We start from the raw sequence: 21585 nt of genomic DNA, 5'->3' as shown, positions 1-21585 counted from the left end.
TAGTGACATTTTGTAACCAACGAATGCAAATCGATCATGATATTACAATATACGCTTTCGTCAACATAACGACTTGGTGTAGAAACACTTTCACGTTTTTTGAATAACTGGATTCTCGAGACTTGTTACTTGTACGATGTACCATTGGTGTGCAAACTATAACGACCATTTTGTATGATAACATCTTCTAGCTGTTTTGTTGTGGGGACAACCATGTGATGAATTGTGTGTAAGATGTAAGCACCGTAACTAGAAAACATATGTACTCTGTTGTTGGAGTAGCTGATTTATTGTTATGACATGGACATATCCTGAAGCCTTGGTTTGTTGTCTTACGAAAGATGATACGACCTCGGTGTCGTAAATTGTGTTAACTAAACTCGTATGGATACCACAATTGTGCTGGACTTGCACATGGTATTCGCATACTGTACACATACAAACTTTTGTGTAAACAACTCTGGTGTTTCTGTTAATACTAGTTATGTGTTGAACTACTTGATTATTAAGATACATGAACAACCATTCAGACAATAAAGTTCTTGAGGTATCGAAACAGTTTGAAAGCACCACCAATCATTGTACAGGTTTGTAGCATGAGCGAATATTTTCGTGTAACATGAATATATTTCGTATGGCTTCGGTAAGAAATGGGTTATGTGGGATAATAATTAGTATCGTAAAACTTGTTGTGTTTGATTGCATACTTTTTTTAACATTGTTTGTTGTTGAAAGACGGGTGAGTTTACATTTACATTAAGCAGAGCAACTCAAGTAATAAATCTTACTCGTTTGAAAATCGACAACGGAAAAAATACCGATGAATGGAGTAACAGTAATAATATGTGTGGTATATTATTTTTAGTGATATGCAACCAATCTTCTAAACCTTCTAATTTATCATGTCATAGAAAAGCCGATTGTTATGAATTCAAAACAAAAGTACTTCGATTATCAGGACAAAGGGAATTGAGATCAACGCAGTATTTCGAAGTGGTATGTTCAGCAATCACTAAATGACAAAAATATCAAACTGTGCATACAACTCGGTTAGTTAAACGATACATTTACAAGTTTACCGAAATCTTGATTTATTAATGACAGCTTGATGATGTAAAGCTCAACCACTCCATTGTGTTTATTACGAAGTATTTGACACGGACAAAATATTGAACGAAGGCCCACCGCTTGGTTTCATTACAAGGTGAGTGAAAATTGTTTTCTGTTGGTCAGGTATGATTTGCATTTAGTAAAACGATCTACGCCGATTAAGTGACGCTGTTTCATATCCGATGAGTGAGTGAAATTTCCTTATGGTTTGATTTAGCGGGTTAATTACCTGCGATTCAATCACATACAAGTAAGATCTTTTATGGGTTGAGTATTGTGACAACATTTACTTTGACGAATGACAACGAGGGAAATTTCCGATTTCTTTGGTCGTGAGCGTTCCACAAATATTTCTGGCGTACATTTAGCAAGCAACCTACAATATTCTTTTGTTATGGTAATGACTTTCGCAAGTTTGGTTTTATGATTACAATTACTTATTCAAATGATAATTTATGATCACTAACAACGATGCAAACACATTTTGTAGATTTCAGTGTAGCGCCTATTGCGATTTTGTTAATGCTATGAGTTTTGTGTATCACCCAAGTCTAGTAGAATAGGATGCGTCCAGTAAAGATATTCCAAATTGCTTCTGTGTTGATCAAAGTCTTGAAGTGTAAATCTGTAGACTTCACAACATCTTAGAGAGTGCGAACGGAATTATGTATTGATCGCGCGCTTAAAACGGTACTCGATACCCAAAGTGATATTTTCACACTCTGTAAGTTGTGTATGTTTCAATGTGCTGTCACAAATCTCGACAATAAATCGTATCAATTGTTGGATTCAATAGTAACGCCGTGTCATTGTGATATACTCTACACTTAGTCGTTTCAATTACCCGTTGTGAATTAGACCAATAAAGCATTTTGCATCGGGTGTTGAATGTAATAATACCGATATTGTTGTTTCAACTTTAGTCTTGGTTACTGGAAATATTTTCTGATATCCGCGATACGCAGAGTGATTTTTACCAAGGTGGAGTAATTTTCCTATCAAGAACATCTCAGACACACATAGTTTTACAGCTTAATATGTCAATAACATTGGTACTGAAAAGTTTGTTGCTGTCATAACATTTACCACAACGCCGGGTCTAATTAACGCAAATAATTTAATAATAAAGTAATGATCAACTATTACAAAATCTCATATGTCAAATCAATGTGTCAATCCTTATGTTCACAGCATGATAACTTTGAATATAACACCATCGTTCGATTGTAAGAAATGAATTCTCAACTACGTTGGTCGGACTTTCAAATCTCGTATACTCAAACATATTATGTTAATCTCAAGTCGCCGACACTGAGAAGTAATATCGTCATATGAATACAACCAGGATGAATTAATTCAAGTTTGCGAGTTGTAGTGATATAATCAAGTAAGTAAAACTATATTTTTAACACCGGTTAATGTTATGAATAATTCTTTTGAGTATGGTAAGATGTTAAAATGTCTCTTTGGCAAACGGAAAGCAAGATCGCGAATAGAGTTGTCAGTTTCAAGGGTTGTTTCAAAGTATAATCTCGAAATGTGACTGGATCAAAGTTGGTAGTTATGCTTGTCAATCCTATTTCAATTCACACTATGTCAAAGTCAAAATATTTCATTCTGGATTATCTCAGTTTACCTGTAGTACATCTGACGAATGGATTTAAAGTTGACAAATTACCAAAATGATTGAATATTATCGGGTTAGAGATAGTTGGTATTGATTCTATAATTGTTAAAACATCGGCGTGGAATGTGTGAATGATCGGGAAACGGAGTTGAAAGTTGGTCAAGTCAAGTAATATTCAGTTTCAAAAGGATTATACTCTTAAAAAGATTCGAGTTATACCAACAATTGACAATCTGTGGGTATTCAAGTCGTTACCGTTGTGGTTCTGTTATTCCTTACCCTTGTGAGCGATCGTGGGATTTTACAATTATTTCACACCTATTTGAGTATGCGGTAACCTCACAAAGGATTAGGGTTAGGACGGAAATAAGTGGTAATTTGTTGCTATTCAAGTTACCGACACTGGCGGTTCTGTTAGTCGTTACTTATTAAATCTTACCAGCGAAATCAAGTTCTGCGACAAACTGATTACTAAAATTTCACCGCGTGAGCGAGCCAACACGAGTTTCCAATACGACATGCGAGAGATACCTATACTTGAAAGTACGACGTGCGAGCGCACCCATAAGAACACATGGCGAATCACCACCACAGCCTATACCTGTAACGTTATCATGTCGTCGCGTCCATAAGAATAACGATATATCATTGTCGTCCAAAATATTACTTATGCGTAATTCCTACCTTTGTAACACCAAACCACGAGAGATGACTATTCTGATGTGTTATCTTGTGAGTGGTCGTAGGATTTTTACAAATATTTCACACCTTTTTAGAGTGTTAGTATGCGAACGCGGTTATTGTCGATATTCGAATCGCCGTCTACGCCGGCTCTGCAGTAAACTAATTACCAAAATATTACCTTGGAAGTGATTCCTAGATTTAGCAAACTATTTCGCACTGACTGACCTAGTGTAATAATCGATAGTAGCGGCTGGACGAGAAATAATTCAGCGCGCAGGTCATTCGGATTATAGGTCGCACGCACTGCTTAATCCTCTTGCAAGCCACGTTTCCGTCTGTGCGGTTATTGTTGGTGACTATTCAACACCACGCGAGAGATGCCTGAAAGTACGAATCATCGCCGCGTCCATAAGAATAACGATATATCATTGTCGTACTCGCCGTAATTTGGAATATACACATTACCTAAGGACCAATCACATGACTATTTACTTGATACATATTCAACACCGGTCGAGAGATGCATATACCCGAAAGTATGAATTACCACCGCGACACAGGTTGAGCGATTCATATACCGAAAAGGGTTACCGGTCGAGAGATGGCTATACTAGCACCGGTTGAGCGATGCATATACCGAAAAGGGTTACCGGTTCAACACGAGTTTCGAGGCACCGGTTGAGCGATCCCTATACCAAAAAGGGTTACCGGTCGAGAGATGCCTATACCAACCCAGGCACCGGTCGAGCGGAAGGGGGGGTCAAAAGGGTCACCGGTTCAACACGAGTTTTCGCGGCACCTCACCGCCGCACCCATAAGAAGCAATGGCAGGTCACGACCGATCATACTAACTACTCACGTTCCTGGTTGATGACCTTTTTCTGTTTCTTTTTTAGTTATCATCTTGTCATGTCTTCGACCTCGTTTAGTCGTTTTACACCATCGATATTGCTTAGTGATTTGTTTAGTGACACTGCTTATGCGTGATAAGCACCTACAATCTGGCGGATCCGGCTTGATTCCCGTCGACGGTTTATCTGGGCTCCTCTTCCCCTGCCGTTGCCGTACTTACGGCGACAGAAAAAGTCCAGAAAAATACCCTACGAAAGAAAGCACTCACAAGAAATGGAAGAAACCAGTAGAAAGGACCGCGGCTTCTAAAAGATCGACATCGAAAAGAACTGTGACATCGGGCACTCTAGGCCGAGGTGGATGTTACATTAAAAGGATCGCTACTGATGCAAGTCGTTCGACATCCTCCTATCTGTTCATGACATCGCATTGTGTCTTATCGCATTGTACATTGTGTGTGACCTATTCAGATGAAAAATATAACTCAATGATTATCATTATTATTATCAGATAAACCCCCAACACTTAATTAGCAAGAGATTCTGGACTAGAACCCGTCACCGATTTGTGTTGCAGTGGTACAATGTAACACTCCACGATATACCCGCCACTCAAGGTACTCGAAGTGCTATGGGGTGCCGCCAAGCCGCGAACTATTTCCCTGATGAGAGTGTGCCGTAAGCTCGAAAAGGTTGAGAACCACTGATCTAATGAATACTAAACAAAAAATTAACTGAGGCGGGTCATCTTCCGATGTAACATCGTTGACCGATACACAACACAGACATGTGGTAACACTACATTCACTCCGTGGAAATTGTTTTTCAACATATTGATGTCATTGCTTGAGAAATAATTATGTTTCACCAATTACCACCGACCGGCATCCCGCCAGCAAAGATTGCCAATGTGCAGGTGACGAATTGGACTCTTCGCAAATGTGCGATGCGTCATTACAATCAGGACTTTGAAGATTCGCTTGGAATGTGACGTAATTCATGTTCAGCGTCGTTCGCGATGCATTAATCAGTAAACTGCAACCATATGTACAGTAGTCTCAGACATGTCACTATATATCCACCGTATTTTCGATATGACGTCTAGATCTGTAGCAATGTTGAAAATTTATGTTCATGAAACAATAATCCAATGTCATTGATCATAAATAATTCATCAGGCGCCTAATTTTTGCAAATGTGATAAGCGTCAAGACTTTCAATCATTGATACTAGATTACTGATCGAGTGATTCCACGGTGTTATTCAATAATGAATATAGCAATGAATATGTAATTAATCATATCTCCAGGATAAGCATGTTATATCCACCATAATTATAACCACCGGGCGCGTACTATAGTTAAATAGTTTTCGGAAGTATAAAGCTACATTGGAATTAAAATAAATGCAATCTTGATCTTCGCTGGACTGGAGCTCATTCAGTTAATAGTTCGATCGAGACAAACATAATTTCGAAAACTCGCTGTATTGATCGCCGTTCTGGGAACGTATCCTTCCCTGTCAGGTTGCAAAAATTACTACTGTAAAAATGTTTGAGGTAGGCCATTCGATCTGGGGTTACGCTCGCATTTATAGAAAGGAAAAATGGTACTGCATACCGATTTGGGTGGCGGGTGTTCGATGATAAAAAAATACTCCCGAAATCCTCGTTACTGACCACCTATATCAGCCTCCCCCCACTCAGGGGTTGGGAGGCTGAAATAATACTGTTACGGTCCTGACCACAATAGCTGTCCATTACTCATAAAATGATGATTAGTGGTAATTTATGAATAATATGCTTATCTATACAATAATGACCTCGATCTGTTGTAAATGACTTCCTCTGAGTAAATGTATACTGCTGGTAACCCCTGCGTTGTGTATCATTAAACGATAATATCTCGATAGTTGGCCCGCTGAAGGTAATTTTGAATTTTCGAATATGAAGAATGCAATTACAACCAGACATGGGGTAATCGCGATTAGTAATCGTAATCGATTACGACGATTACAGCACTTTGAAGTAATCGTAATCGCAATCGATTACATTCGAAAAAAATCCGAGGTAATCGTAATCGTAATCGACTACTTCCGATATCCAATCGATTTCTTTGTGAAAGAACGATTACTTTGTATCTGTACAAGGACTACGACATAAACTGAACATTCGTGAACAAGGAACAGATATTATACGAGGTTAGTGATAGCACAAACGTCTGATTTTCAAACGCCACTCCTCATTATTACGTCAGAAGTATTAGCTTTGCTCGTCATTGCGTAAGAAGTATCCACACATAGTAAATAGGTATTCGATGTACATTGTAGAGCAGGGGCGGGCAACTTCTTCAATCGGCGGGCCGGATATAGGAAAATTTAGTACTTGGCGGGCCGGATTGCTGAATCGATACATTATTCGCCCATTTATCCATATATACAAGGAATAAATCGTCTTTAATGAATGTATTTTAACGACAACGATAATGGCGAAGACAATGTGGATTTGAGAATAACATTGTCATACAGGCACCGCCATGTCTGCATCTCACTGATCATGATCAATCAACACACGGTGCAATCCCTAATTAAGATTTCAAGGCGTTCGGTAGGCCCGGTTACATTAATTATCCAAGATATCAATTCATCAAGGTTGAGTACGCGACGGGATAGCGTCGTTGTTCAACTGCGTGTGGCCTATTAACACTAGAACGATCAAGTGGCTTTTTTGACGCATTTTCATTTTTGAAGAGCTGGCATTCAGTCAAATCTTACGCTGTTCGGCTGAAACTTCTTGACTTTTATTTATTTTATGTAGGCCACCTTACCCATGATTTTCATCACTCATCTAGTACAAATAAAAAAGGTATACACAGAACTACCTATAACTACCGAGTGGCTTTTTTGACGCATTACACTTTTTCTACCTTCAGGCATCACAGTTTCATATTCTTGAAAGTGGTTATGTATCTGATAAACGCAGAAAAGCCGTTTGTAACAACAGAACTTTGTTAATATCGACTCGGTCTAACTGTGTTAGCAACAACATCCCTTGTAATAGAAGGCCCTGGATCTTCCTCGTTCCCAGTCACTAAAGCTCTGTAATATTATATTTCTGAAGCTCAGCGTGTTACAGGACATGAAATTTGAAATGTACCATTAGACCAAGCCGACATCTGTATTGTCCATACTAATATACTAGGATTGTACAAGGGCAAAGGGTCTTTGCTCCGGTCTACGAGATGGATCTTCGGGGGGAGAGTGAGCTGAATCTAGTGAATTGAATGCATATGAGGACTGAGGGCATGGGTGCATTATGTTTAGTCAGGCCCTCTCGAAGAACAGAATTATGAAAGTCATTATCTTTCCATTGACATAAGGAGTACAAAAAGGTGTGGATTCGATAAAGATAATATGGTTTTCGTTCATTACATGGTCGAAATGCCAGCAAATAATTGGGGTAAAATGTCAGATGGTGGACGCTGCTGCTACCAAGTATCTGTACAAGGGCGTCTCATATTTAGGCAAGGATAGGACAGGACACCTCTTCCATAATCTATACATTTGCCAAGCATAGTAATGTGAAGAGTCTGATGTAATCCATCTCGAAACAATGTTACGTGGATGTGGCTGTATACGCTTGGAGAAGCAAACGAAGTCCCGGTTGACACTATTGTCAAAAGTTGCTTGAAGCTACCCAGGACCAGAAGGAACACAGGCAGCCACACTTTTCAAAGCTATCATCTTGTTGATAAGCGTAACGGCGAGATGCCAGTGTAGAGATCGAATTTGTACACATATATATTGAGTTCACTGCAACTTGAGGTAACTGTTTCCTTCAGAAACAACACAAACAAGAAACCAGTGACGGTTAAATGTTATAACGAAACAAAACCAGGGGGATATTATTGGTCAGGTTGCAAGGCAGTATTCTATGAGGGTACCAACAAGTCGACGATGGTCCGTGCATGTTTTCTTAGAATGTGAATGATCGTCTACTTGCCAAAATGCCGATACTCTAAAAATATGCAAATCGAGGATTAGTTGCAAAATTGAATTATGCAAATCTTATCTGATAAGCTTTATGATATGTCAGCAATAACCAACAATGATGATGTGGCTAAAGCGAATCTGGAACCTACTCTAAATTTTTAAAGAACGTGCTCAAATACCAAATGCACACCAGAGCAACACTTATATGTTACACCAAAAACGGCGATTTGTTTTATAAGTGTTGACCTAAGGTGTATGTAAAATATTGCAAGTAGCTGTGAGCGCAATAAACAATGGTTTCTGATGCCGTTTGTTGAGATTTGTGCTGATTTTTAGCTCCGATAAATGCATTTAATCGAAGAAGATTCAACATGCGTCAAAAAAGCCACATGGTAGTTCTAGGTAGTTCGAAGTTCCGGTAGTTCTAGTGTTAATCTCGACATTGCATTCATGCGGCCCGCGTCCTCTACGAAGTTTGAAAAGTGGCCTGCGATCCGTTTTGAGTTGGCGACACCCGGCATAAGCGGTGCCTTGCCTAGAAGTGCGCTGTGAAGAAATATCAGCCTGGTGCAAATGACCATTGTAGTCGACAAAAATCATGATAACCACAGACGGCATTATGGTTGAGTGCATCGTAAATGCCGATAATGCAAGTCTTCTCGCTTCGACGAACTTACGCATAAGCTGCACTCTCGCAACGCTGCGCATACACGTGTATAATGACATACAGTCTCTAAAATTTGACGTAGTAAGCACGTAGTGCGGAATCTCGGCAGGCTGGGGCCGCTGGCCACATTATCATGTAAGACGGAAAACTATCCGCGGGCCGGACAAAATCCTTTCGCGGGCCGTATCCGGCCCGCGGGCCGTATGTTGCCCACCCCTGTTGTAGAGTGATTGTAATAAGTAACACTCACCGCGGTGAATATCGGATTATCAATGCTTTTCAGACGCCACTACCTCGCAGCAGGATAATAATCACCACTCTGCAGAGTGTCAAATAGTAACTTATGTATTGATGTTTGGTTGATGGTTATTCTTAGTTATACGTAGTTTGACCGCTGCTGCTTGGCGAACAGTAGGCCTATGTAGTGTGTACGTATACGTACAACGTACACCAGACAAAGATTTGAAATTTTGTACTCAAATAAAACATTACGGTTTCCACAACGAAGAATTAAAAATCAACAGTTGCTGATATATATCATAACCGAGACGTTCTTTGCCGTTTCTTGTAACGGCAGCTGGCAGTATCTATATTGAGTTGAAGGTAGAATATTATGTTTTCTTTATCTTATTCTCATATGACTCTATACTTGAAACGGGTGTCAATCGATATTTCACAATTCTTTACTCAATATTGGGACCTGCCGCCATAGCCATCCGCTTATACACCATGTGCGCGTGAGTTATAGCTAGAATCAGACCAAAACAGCAATTCGTCCCCGACTCCAAACGTTGGTCTTGGGCCCCATAGGGTGGTCAATTTTCAAGTTCCAGACCTAATTTCGTCAATAATATTGGTAATTGCATTATATTTAGGGTTGCATTGCACCATTTGTTTCATTTGAATTTTTTAATATGATTCACAATGAGCAGACAATGGGCTAATCTACAACGGTAGGCCTATAAAGTAGGCTATAAACTGTAAAATGCTAAATGATAAATGCACCGAAAGTGAAAAATGTACGGTACAAACGAAATGCAGGTTGAAAAAAAGGTTTAATTTCGTAAACAATTTTGACATTTTTTGACCTAACGCTACAATTTTGACCTAATTTTGAAATGTCAAAAAAAAATCGCCCAAATTATTATTCATTTTTGATCCTCTGCGGTCCCCGATGGTCAGATTTACTTGTAGATCCGTGGGAAGTAATTCATAATCATTACCATCTGGTATGTTGTTATAATTACTGTATTGTATGTTGTTAAATCGTGACCTCCGGTCTGTTATGTAATAAAAAGATATTGCAGTCGCCCAAACGTAGCAGACCAAAAGAAAAACCTTCGTGAGACGTTCACACAGATTGTCATGCCTTAATTCGTTTTTGGGTGCCCTCGGTTGGCATTCGCATTGTGGGCCCTGATTGAAAGGACAGCACTATTAGTCACGCCCACCCAGCGCGGATATTGAGAATGGACAAATACCCCAAGTTTCGAAAAAGGTCTTTCTTTAGTAACTCACTCCGTGGAGTCGCATATTGGCCGAAACTGCATATGTCTTTTGGTGTGTCGTGGCGCGGTAATGACCTGCACCCAAATGCCTATTACCATCAATTATGCATGTTTTTTTCCTGAGGGGGAGAGGTATGAATCTCAAACTTAAGCTATCTAGAAACATTTAAATCGCGAAGCTCGAAAAAAATTTCAAATTAATTAAATCTCTCGAAAATACTCTATAATTTATGTTGATTTAGGAAGTATTTTTTATTCCACTTCTCGCTCCCCACCCTATTGGTGATTTTTGGGTGCGGCAGTTACGGACCTAGCTGACAATAATGCAAATCGTTGTGTGCGATAAATTCTATATTGTTGGGAAATGGCTACATGATGACGTAACAAGCAACTGACGCATCATTTCTAAAGAAAGTTGTTAAATCATTAGGCCTTATATTGTCCTCCAATATATCTTCTAAGATTATAGTTCTAAGAATAAGCAAAATAAATGTAATCGTGAGTAATCGTGATTACTTTTCCAATGTAATCGTAATCGACTACTTCCTGATTTTGCCGTAATCGTAATCGTAATCGTAATCGCGTGATTCTGAAGTAATCGTAATCGCAATCGATTACATTCATGAAGTAATCACCCCATGTCTGACTACAACCCATTGGGCGATGTATCACATGCAGAGGACGGTAAAATTTTTGAAATTGTTGTAGGACGTTTAGTATATTTTGCAACAAGATTGATGAAAGGGTATAGTTGAACGGTGATAAAAATGGAAAATTAAAAAAAACTATATATGTATACTTTTTCATATCGCTGAAATGCTGTAACACATCGAAATGCGACTACTGATGAAAGTAGTAAAATAGGAAATTGTAATTTATAGTATTGTGGTGTTTCATAGCGAGAGAACACTATATTGTGTCGATAAATATTTTAGAATGATACAAAACGAGTTCACACAGTGCTATATATACTATCAACAGTCACTGGTATCGACTCCTGTGTTGAATCCGAATTGACTGAATATGCTCGAAAACGAAGAAAAGAAACCGAAAGATGATCCCGAATTATTACAGGGTTTCTTGGTGGTTGATTTGGCGGTTTCGGGAGAACGCCGTTTCCACGTAGGTTTGGCTGTGGTTTTCCGAGTAGTCGTCTTCGTTTTCCGTGTCCATTTCGTTGTTTTCTGTGCTGTTGCTTTGGTTGTTTTTGGTGACCATTTCCGCACGAGTTTTGTTGTCTTCTGTGATGTTGCATGGGTTGTTTTCGGAGACCATTTCCACACGCGTTTCGTTGTTGTACTCGGAGCCTCGGAAGTGCTTTCCTGTACTGCTTTCGTTGTCCGTCTCCAAGCTAGCTTCGGCGACAATGTCGAGTCGGTTGTAGTAGTCGGCACTGTTGTAGGGTCCGCCACATCTCTTTTGGAAGGTACGCACCCTTCTAATAATTCTGTCTTGTTTTCTGCGCTTTTCTTCGCCGACTTTGTACGCATGAATCGTTTGGGAATCACGGGTGAGAAATATCCCGCTGCAAATGAACTATGAAATAAAAAATATTCAAGTATGGAAAATGTGGCGAACCTACCCCCTCTCATCACGCACGCGCACTCGTGGAGGCAACAGTGCTGGTATTTAGGCAGCTTGCATTCTTTAGCAGAAACCAACTCCTTCGAGATGAAATCGTAGCAAGGTTGAACTTGATCTTCAAATCCCGTTTCTACGAGGAGTAGCAGCAATCGATGATAACAATACCAACAATACCGAATATTATTTATTTTTGATAATAGGGTAAAGGCGACAAATGGTGATAATTCAGTAAAAACTTCTGGATGTATCATATATTATCGAGACACTTACTGGGAGCACATTGCAGCGCTTTGAACTTTTTCCCCAACTGCCATGCGGTCTGACCATTGGTCCCCTCTGACAGTGCAGCAACGGCAACAACCACGACACATATTATTTTCGTCATGTTTATAGCTGATCTTAGGTATAACAATTTGATGTTTTAACGAATTCGTATAAACAAGTTATCTTGACCCTTATTATACACAAAGATAAATTGTTGTATGCTATTTCGAAATGAAAATGTGAGGGTGATATTCCAATTTTGAGCATGGCTCAATCTTGATTATGGCATTGGTATTAAATATTATTGAATGGTATCAATTTAAGCAGTTGCTACATCACGTCGACATAAAATGCACGAACTGTGATACAACCTAAAAAAAAATCGATATCACGATGTGCGTTCTAAAGCACTCTGATCGTTTTCCGTCTGCCCTATTTCTATTCAGCTTTGAGCAGGAGTGCCCGAAACACTGGTACGTTCTTTTGCAAGTGGGGCCTTATATACAATATTTTCAATAGGTTAATAACTTGAATCTCTCATTTCTTATTGTTATTGCATGGTATCTGTGCGTATATGGGATGCGTCCTTTTAAAGTGTCACGATTCCAAGGCTGCCGGAATAGCTCATCTACGTCAAAATTGTGCCGCGATGCTGCAGACTAGTCGATTCTACTCCAGACTGAAAATTACTAGTCAACAAACAACTCAAAGCGATCGAATAATGCGCTGTTCCCACACGCTGATTTTACCGCGATAATTTACACCATTTGACGAGGTATGTTTACGTCACACGCACGGGAATTTGGTAAGAAAGTTATAATTAGTAGCAAGCGCGAAGGTACCGTCAAATAGCAGCAATATAGTTCCGATCGTAGCTGGATGGTAGCTCGCAATCTCGACAGAAGCATAAGCCTAGCTTCACTATACATTGAATAGTAAGGATATTGCGCGAGGTGTCAAAAAGGAAGTCCGATAACAAGCCATGCTGCAGACAAAACTTTATCAATACCAAAATGGGACCATTTCTACTCATTGCTTTTGTGCTTCCCAATTCTCTTTCTTTGCAGGGGCATCCTCACCGAATCGGTGTCTCTGCGCCGGCATTCACTGTTGAACGCACGAAGATCTCATTCCTCAACACTGGTCTATTATGCTAGTGCAGTGGTTCTCAACCGGGGGTCCGCGGACCCCTGGGGGTCCACGAAGCATTTTCAGGGGGTCCGCGAAGCCTCAAAATAGTGGTCAGCATAATTTGTATTCTTTCAAATTCGGAAAATCACGAGGCAGTTTCGCTTCATTACTATAGTAAAGCTCCAGATTTCACATCAACAGAACCGCCGTCTGAGAAGAAATATTCTACTGTGCAGACTCATTTTAATTGCTAAATTGACAATATAGCCTACTGATACAAACATTATGCTGTTTAGATAAGTGTTGTTGGGGATTATGTAAAAAAAAGTTGGATAAGTAAGGTCAAGAACAGGGACTGCGAAATGTTTACAAAAATACCGTCTCTCCTGAAGTATAAAATTAAGCTGATAGGTGGAAATGACCAGGCTTGACGTTATATGTTCATTAAATAAAAATCGGTTGTCAAATTTGGGACCATATATATATAGCGACTTTTCAATTAGATAAAATAAAAAAGGGCAAAAGAAAACAGCAGACAAAAAGAACATCGAGATAATCAGTTTTGGGCTCGTGTTAAGCGTCTGCAACGTGGGCGGTCGTGGGCGTCTTCAAGCGACAGCCCGCGTTGCGCTAGATCAGTCTCCATTGTCGAGCGCTATGTTCTCCGATTCCAGCCACCTCTGCGCCATGGCTCCGTGGGAATGTGATTAATGATGGCGGCGGCTGGTTGCTCGTCTTGATGCCGCACTAGATGGCCGATTAGGCGGAAGCGTCGTTCAGCTGCCAGCAGACGGCATGGGACCGTTCCTGTGAGTTCTCGCAATGCGTTCGTGGATATATGCTCCGGATGGTGAATGCCGAGTGCATAGCGGAGGAGTGCGTCATAGTTAGCGTTGAGCGTCTTAGCCATAGTTGTTGCGATGATACCCAAATGTATCGTCGGAAGTGTTACGCGTTATCGCTACATTCGCCCCCACCTATATTTGTGGAAATGGATTTTCGGCACTCGTTAATATCCAATCGAAGGCGCGGATTTTCAAGACACGACCACGTATTTCAAGAAATTCAGTTGCAGAATTCGCTTTGAAATAATAGAAGTCATGAATGGTATGATTTTATTTTCAGGAAAATTCATGTTTTTGCTGTTTATCACTGAGCCTACAGTTATCACTTGCATCAGACATATGACGATTGCACGATAGCTGAGCTAATTTTGTCCAAACTTTTCGTGGGGGTCCGCGAGCTCCGTGATGGTCCGAAAGGGGTCCGCGACGACAAAAAGGTTGAGAACCACTGTGCTAGTGGATTGTCCGGGACTAGAACATCGTCGTCAGATTGTTCCATTCCATTTGAATGACTTATTGACTGACAATAATATGTTACAACATACTGTCGATTTTGCGGTTGCATTGCAACGTCGCATATAATTTATGACCGTCTTTTAATATTTTGAATGTCGTATAGTGTTTTGCAAAATTAATTAATTACCTTGCATTGAAAAATATATTCATTGTTTTAAGTAGGGGAGATGTGGTACCGATGAGACACTGGGACTGAAAAAATACTTGAAAAGTTCTCTCTGATAATCCCATGATTACACTCCGTGAAATGGTCTACAATTGCATGCTGGCAGAGTCTTTCCTCACACGCAAAAAACTTCGACCTGCACGAGATATGGGGTCACTGGCTGATGTCTTCTGTTTTAAGGGGTGCCAGATAAATTTCAATCGACGCATTCATTTCTCTTTGTAACCTTCAACACGAACAAACCATCAATCATTTCTATTGTGCAGTGTGGGGCTTGTACCAGGCTATATAACGGCACATATTTTTTCATTCAATACCATCCTTGGGTAGACTTTTTCCAATTCAATTACAAAATTTATGGAGATGAGGCCGATGATACCATAGCCAAATCAAGCAATATAGTTGGACTAACCAATCATGCGAAACAGAAACGCTGCTACATACATAGACGCTGTATATAAAAATTATATGTTTTACCGCTATAATGAGCTACTTGGAAGTCAAAATCTCGATTTACGGGCAATGTGTTTGTGTATGTACCCTCAAATTTATAAGTTTGTGCTTAAATCGGAACGGGATTTCATGACTACATTTAAGCTATTATATTTATTTTATTTTCTCGGCGGTTGCGACCAAACATTCGTTTTTGGCATGCTGTAGCTTAGACACAGCAATAAATTTGGAACATTTAAGTTTTTGAGCGTAAGCCTCATAGGTCCCCAGGTCGTGTTCCTTCCGACCCACCGTGCGAGGACCGATGATACGTTCCAGCTACAAATTTTGAACGTTCATAAATATTCTTTGAAAAAGCGGATAATCATGTATATAAGTGCGGTAGGTAGAGTTTATATCAAAGTGTTGAGCCAGCAGAAGATCTGTCGTTATCGGCTGAAGATCATTTAACAATTTTTGATCCATCTGTGCCACATCTCCCCTATCACACCATGACTTTGTAACAATAAGCAATCAGATCTGAACATCCATAACCTAGTATATTTTAACTGGGTGATTATGCAGAGAAACTATTCTTCCTGCATTACAATCTATCTCTACTGGACTGATCTGCCATTCTGTATTACGTTTTGCTCGTTTGTTGTTCAGCTTTCTCTGGCATGTGTAAGTGCCACATTGCCTAATATATAATATTTTTGTGAAATGGCTCGCTGCTCCTTCCATCTTACTATCGGCCTATGTTATCGGTTATCGGCCTCGTGAGTGTGTCGAAATCAGTATCGGTATCGGCCTGCAAAAATCAATATCGGTCGACCTCCAGTTGGTAAGGGTTTAAAACTACTGGAGTAAGCAATCGGGTGGTATATGTTATGACGTTATGGATAGCATATTGTGATTGTGATTAACGTAATTATTATGTGTGTGCTCCCGACGCTCCTGTCACGCGATAGACAGAACGGGCTCGAAGGCGAGAGGACTGGTTGTGCGGTTTTTACGGAAACGTTTTAAATACATTGAACTATATTACAGATATGAATCATATTACCACTTTAATTTCTCCTTCATAGACTCATTATGTAGCGAGACGAGTTGTCTAGCACAACAGGTTCGTTTCTTGATCACCGAAAGGACGTAACGTACTCTCGTGACACTAAATAGACAGACCTACGTGAAACGTGACATTTGGTAGGTTGTTGTTTTCTGGTCTGCCGCGTGATACGTTGCTGCGATGCGTGTTGATTAATCATTGGTAATTAACTACAACTTGCATCGCTGCCATATTTTGTCCAGTCCATATGTGTTTTATAGCCATCCTTTATTCCTTATATATTTGTTATAACCTGCGCGATGTGTAAAATACAAATGTAAATAAGTAAATAGGTATTTCACTGTCACGTATATTTGGCTTTCTACCTAAGATATGATGAAAGTGATATCCCATGACTTTGTATTTCAATGATTGTAGAGTTCACCTCAAGGATTCACGTACTGTACAATATCTGTAGACCTTCTTCATAGTTTCTGTGGATTTTATAAATAGTTGCGCTCCATCATTGTGGCTAGGTATATTATGCCCATGCGGATTTTGACATTCCTCTATTTGATTTTTTGATTTTCAACCATGTTGCTTAGATCATATCATATCGATGCGAGCATGTCGAGGTTACGATCTTCCATCCTGCTAGAACCGGAATTATTGCTACTATTTCACATTTTCGCGCATGCTATACTAATTATAACTTACCAGCCAGATTCCCATACGCATGACGCAAATACACCGGGTTAAGAGGTGAAAATTATCGCGGTACAATCAGCGTGTTGGAATACCGCATTGTATTATCACTTTGAGTTGTTTGTTGAACAGAAATTCGCAGTCTTAACTATAATTCATTTGCGGGCAGTGTCACCGCGCAATTTTGACGTAGATGAGCTATTCTGGCAGCCTTGACATCGTGACACTTTTAAATGACGCAACACATACGCGTACAGATACGGTGCGATAACAATCAGCAGTGACAGAATCAAGTAATTGAATCATTGAAAAAATTGTATATAAGGACCCTCCTGCAAATGATGTTACCAGTGTTTAATACACTTCTGGTCAGAAATGAAGATGTGTTTCAATGTTCGGCAGGCCTATAACATTCATATTGTTTTGGAAATTACATTGAGACGCCTGCATGCCTTTTGGGTAGTATGACGGTACTAGCAGTTAAAGTCGACGTGCTGTGGCGACGCCCAAATTGATACCTTTTAATAATATTTAAGATTAAGTCTCATAACTAAGATTGAGTAATGCTCAAGATTAAAAAACGCCCTACATTTTAATTTCGAAAGAATAAACAATTATTTTTCGTTGTATATAATGAGGGTGATGATTGGTATTTATGACTACAAGTTCACCAAAACACTGAATTGTTATACTTCAGATTAGCGATAAATATGATGAATATAATGATTGCTGCTGTTGCTGTTGCTGCACTGTCGGAGGTGACCAATTGTCAGACACCATGGCAGTTAGGAAAAAAGTTTAAAGCGCTACAATGTGCTCCCAGTAAGTGTCTTGATAATATTTTATGCATCCAGTATTTCATATTGTTTGTCAATAATAATATTTGTTGTTACTGTCCATATCGTTTTCAACAATGGCTACTATTCCTCGTAGAAATAGGATTTGAAGATAAAGTTCAACCATGCTACGATTTCATGACAAAGGATTTGGTTTCCCCGAAAGACTGTAATCTGCCAAAATACCAACACTGTTGCCTCCACGAGTGCGCATGCGTAATGAGAGGGGGTAAGATCTTCAGATTTTACCTACTTGAATATTTTTTTATTTCATAATTCATTTGCAGCGGGATATCCATCACCCGTGATTCCCAAGCGATTCATGCGTAAAAAGTCGGTGATGAAGAGCGCTGCCGCTAAGGCCGAATTATTAGAAGGCTGTGTTCCTTCGAAAGAAGATGTCGAGGACTCAACCATATTGCCGACAACCGTGCCTGACTTGACATTGTCGCCGAAGCTAGCTTGGAGGCGAACATCGACAGCAGTGCAGAAAAGCACTACCAAGGCTCCGAGTACAACGACGAAACGCGCGCGGAAATGGTCTCCGAAAACCACCCGAGCAACATCACAGAAAACAACGAAACGCGTGTGGAAATGGTCTCCGAAAACAACCAAAGCAATAGCGCAGAAAACAAACAAATGGACACGGAAAACGACCACGACTACTCAAAAAACCACAGTCAAACCATGGAAGCACCGTTCTCCCAAAACCACCCAATCAACGACCAAGAAAGCCTGTAATAATTCGGCCTCTTCTTTCGGTTTCTTTTCTTCATTTTCAAGCATATTCAGTCAATTCGGATTCAACACAGGGGTCGATAGCAGCAATGACTGTTGATAGTATCATATCATTGTGTAAACTCGTTTTGCTCTCTTACTAAAATGTTTATCGGAACAATATCGTGTTCACTCGCTATGACATAGCACAATATTTAATTGAAATTTCCTATTTCAATATACATAGATCAATAATCACAGCTCGATTTATCACAGCATTTCCACCATATAGATGTAAAGTATATATTGTTATTGTATATTTTCTTACTACCTCATTATCATCTGTCTTGCGAAGATATTCAATAAAATTCGTACCAAGCAAGTGATCTTACTTTGCATATGAACCAACGGTCAATGCTTGTCTGTAGCAGCCTCCTTCATATATAATCTAATAAAGAAGATGCTGGAACTAGATTATGATCGCTTCCAATTATGTCACCAGAGGAGAAGCAAAATTACAACTACTGCTATTAACCACACAACTTAAGTTGAAATTGATCGAGTTTTAAACTGAGTGATTCATTTTATCTCTGGAGGCATGGATCTCCTTATTTGTGAATGCAGGATCAGGGATGTTAAACACACGGCCTGCGGAACAAGTATGAGTTAACGAACTTTCAAAAGTACTACTAAGTTAATAATCTCAGAACAGCAAATGTCGAACACTTTTCTACGCCATCAGACGTAACGTATAGTACTAGTACTTATAAGGAGTATTCAAGAAGGCTTTTTTGGAAGAATCATATGGGCCTACTTTTTTGTTTCCTACATAGGAAAGGAAAGGACGTAGTTTATTTTTTTGCGGCATAAACACCTACTAATGATATACATACACACGATATGCGCATATTGCGCATATGCATATCATGAGTGCATGATGTGCATATGCCGCTGGACAAGGAAGCTGCAGATATAGTCTTGTAAGGCTTTCTAAGTCTTGCACCACCCCTCCATGGTATCCCAGAAATGCATGAGCGCCAAGCGGGGAAGTCATGGATACCAGTGTTACTAATCAGGTCTTTGGTCTGACCCGGCCGGGAATAGAACCCACGACCTAGCGATCAAGAAGCCGAACGCTTAACCATCATGCTATCTGGTCAGGATATCGCTGCTTCTACTACTACTTGTACTTGAGTAGAAATTTACAACGCTACGTCTATACTTGAGTACTAGATAAACTACTTTGAGCACCTCTGTATGCCATATTATAAGCGCCCGGCGCCAATGTTCGGCTCTTACTCTTGTCATCATTAGTACTAGTAATTAATCTGTGACATCGACACCAAATTCGGAAGAGGTAAAAAGTAGCCTACACAAGCAGTTAAAAGTTTTCAGGAATACAGCTAGAAAGAGACTCCAATACTATATCGCAGTACGTACGTTACTTAAAGAATATAATTAGGTTTACGATACGTCCTCCTTTAGGAGGATTAGTCCTCTTTTTTCCGGAAATTGAAAATGTCCCCCTTTTTGACAATTTGCCCTCCTTCACAGCTTTTACGGCAAGACTAACGGACAGGGTCAACTGAAAATTGGTATAAATGAACAAAATAGATCATGCGTACGTTCGAACGGGTCATTCGGGAGTCGAATCATAGTGATGACCTTTTCTTTAGTCAAGACAACAATATTTCCAGTAAATATTTCAAAAGCAGCTGTATAGGCCTATTCAATTTCAAAAATTGAATTTCAATTTTTAAAATTTCAATGCAATTCAAAAAGTTTCCTCCTTTCCAGATTCCAAAATATGGTAAATCCAAATATACCAACAATATATTTGGTCACACTGTTATACAGCTTCTGACTCAAAAGGCCCCGCCCTTTCAATGTCTCTATTCTGTCCATCAATTGTTCGCTTTCAAAGAATAGGCCTATATCAATTGCGGTATAAAACATTTCTTCACGTCTCCCACTTCCTTTAGTGCAGTTAGCAGGTTCAGTACGAAGGTACAGCAACATGTTCTATGCCGTGAATACGTGAATGGTGATTTAATAATAATGAATCTCATTCGAAGAGCCCGCAATTACAGTTGAATCGCTTGTATTCCCCGCGACGCTTACGCGGGCTAACGTCGCATCTAGGGTTGCATTTAAAGCAAATGACAAAGTGTTTTAAGCAGAAGCCTTTTTAAAAAAATTATGTTTTTTAACATGTATAATTACGCCATAATTGTGTAAATACTTTCCAAAACACACGTTGTATGAGCCTACGTATACGATTACCACTCGATATAGCCGACGTATACGATATGGGATGTTTGGAGCCTCGAAATAGTCGGTTCAGCCGCTACAGTGCGTAGCTATAGATCAGTGATTCTCAACCGCGGCTCTCCGAGCCGCATGCGGCTCTCGACTGCTCTCCGTGCGGCTCTCACTAACGATGTGAAATCATTGATGCTTCTACGGAAATTCTAATTATTCATGATCATAAATAAATCGCGCCTTCAACACAACAAATGTACGTTTATGTTCACGTTTACTGACGCGAAGGTCATTCCCTGATCACAATAGAATCCTACGTAATACAAGTTGTACGGGTTGTGACGTAACATTACCGATAGTAATTTCGGTAGGCTTTAAATCCGAACCTTTACTGCTTTACTGAAGGCTCTGACCGTCTGACCTAAGCCTAATCAGGTGTCTGTAATGAGACGGGCGAAGTTTATTTCGCTCGAGACGGCGGCTCATATTAGAATACGGGTGACAAGAGACTCGGTCAATAAGACAATCAACGTTTGGGGTAACTGCAGGTACTTTATTTTCTTACTCTTTGCTTTGATCTTGATAGCGTTAGAAAATATCGGAGACTTTGGTTCAATGATAATGTCAGGTTCAGATCAACCT

At 39.8% G+C, this 21585-nt stretch overlaps 2 protein-coding genes and 1 long non-coding RNA gene across 3 annotated transcripts in view; 2 read left to right on the top strand and 1 right to left on the bottom strand.

Annotated features, from left to right (window-relative positions):
* LOC145443756 (uncharacterized) overlaps window positions 1–21585 on the top strand; it is a 232157-nt gene that overhangs the window by 82055 nt on the left and 128517 nt on the right. The gene's annotated exons all lie outside the window — the stretch shown is intronic.
* LOC145443576 (uncharacterized) lies at window positions 11207–12502 on the bottom strand. Its single transcript, XM_080321524.1, has 3 exons — window positions 12292–12502; window positions 12020–12151; window positions 11207–11962 (listed from the first exon to the last, which is right to left on the bottom strand). Exons 1-3 carry the CDS (start codon window positions 12404–12406, stop codon window positions 11412–11414), a joined length of 798 nt encoding a protein of 265 aa, XP_080177650.1. The 5' UTR covers window positions 12407–12502; the 3' UTR covers window positions 11207–11411.
* On the top strand, window positions 17795–19059 carry LOC145442436 (uncharacterized). Its single transcript, XM_080320343.1, has 3 exons — window positions 17795–17950; window positions 18062–18193; window positions 18252–19059. The coding sequence occupies exons 1-3, from the start codon at window positions 17839–17841 to the stop codon at window positions 18800–18802; spliced, it is 795 nt and encodes a 264-aa protein (XP_080176469.1). The 5' UTR covers window positions 17795–17838; the 3' UTR covers window positions 18803–19059.

The sequence above is a fragment of the Botryllus schlosseri genome, chromosome 7 (genome assembly GCF_051294905.1).
Source record: "Botryllus schlosseri isolate E-star chromosome 7, Bs_hap1, whole genome shotgun sequence".
In the NCBI taxonomy this organism is placed as follows: domain Eukaryota; kingdom Metazoa; phylum Chordata; class Ascidiacea; order Stolidobranchia; family Styelidae; genus Botryllus; species Botryllus schlosseri.
This window is presented reverse-complemented; position numbering and strand designations above follow the sequence as displayed.

Excerpts from the sequence above, each read along its gene's own strand:
- LOC145442436 (XM_080320343.1), top strand. The coding sequence starts at position 17,839 with ATGATGAATATAATGATTGCTGCTGTTGCTGTTGCTGCACTGTCGGAG. Across the intron at positions 17,951-18,061 it reads AGCGCTACAATGTGCTCCCA|AAATAGGATTTGAAGATAAA; the intron begins GTAAGTGTCTTG and ends TATTCCTCGTAG. Across the intron at positions 18,194-18,251 it reads CGCATGCGTAATGAGAGGGG|CGGGATATCCATCACCCGTG; the intron begins GTAAGATCTTCA and ends ATTCATTTGCAG.
- LOC145443576 (XM_080321524.1), bottom strand. The coding sequence starts at position 12,406 with ATGACGAAAATAATATGTGTCGTGGTTGTTGCCGTTGCTGCACTGTCA. Across the intron at positions 12,152-12,291 it reads AGCGCTGCAATGTGCTCCCA|AAACGGGATTTGAAGATCAA; the intron begins GTAAGTGTCTCG and ends TACTCCTCGTAG. Across the intron at positions 11,963-12,019 it reads CGCGTGCGTGATGAGAGGGG|CGGGATATTTCTCACCCGTG; the intron begins GTAGGTTCGCCA and ends GTTCATTTGCAG.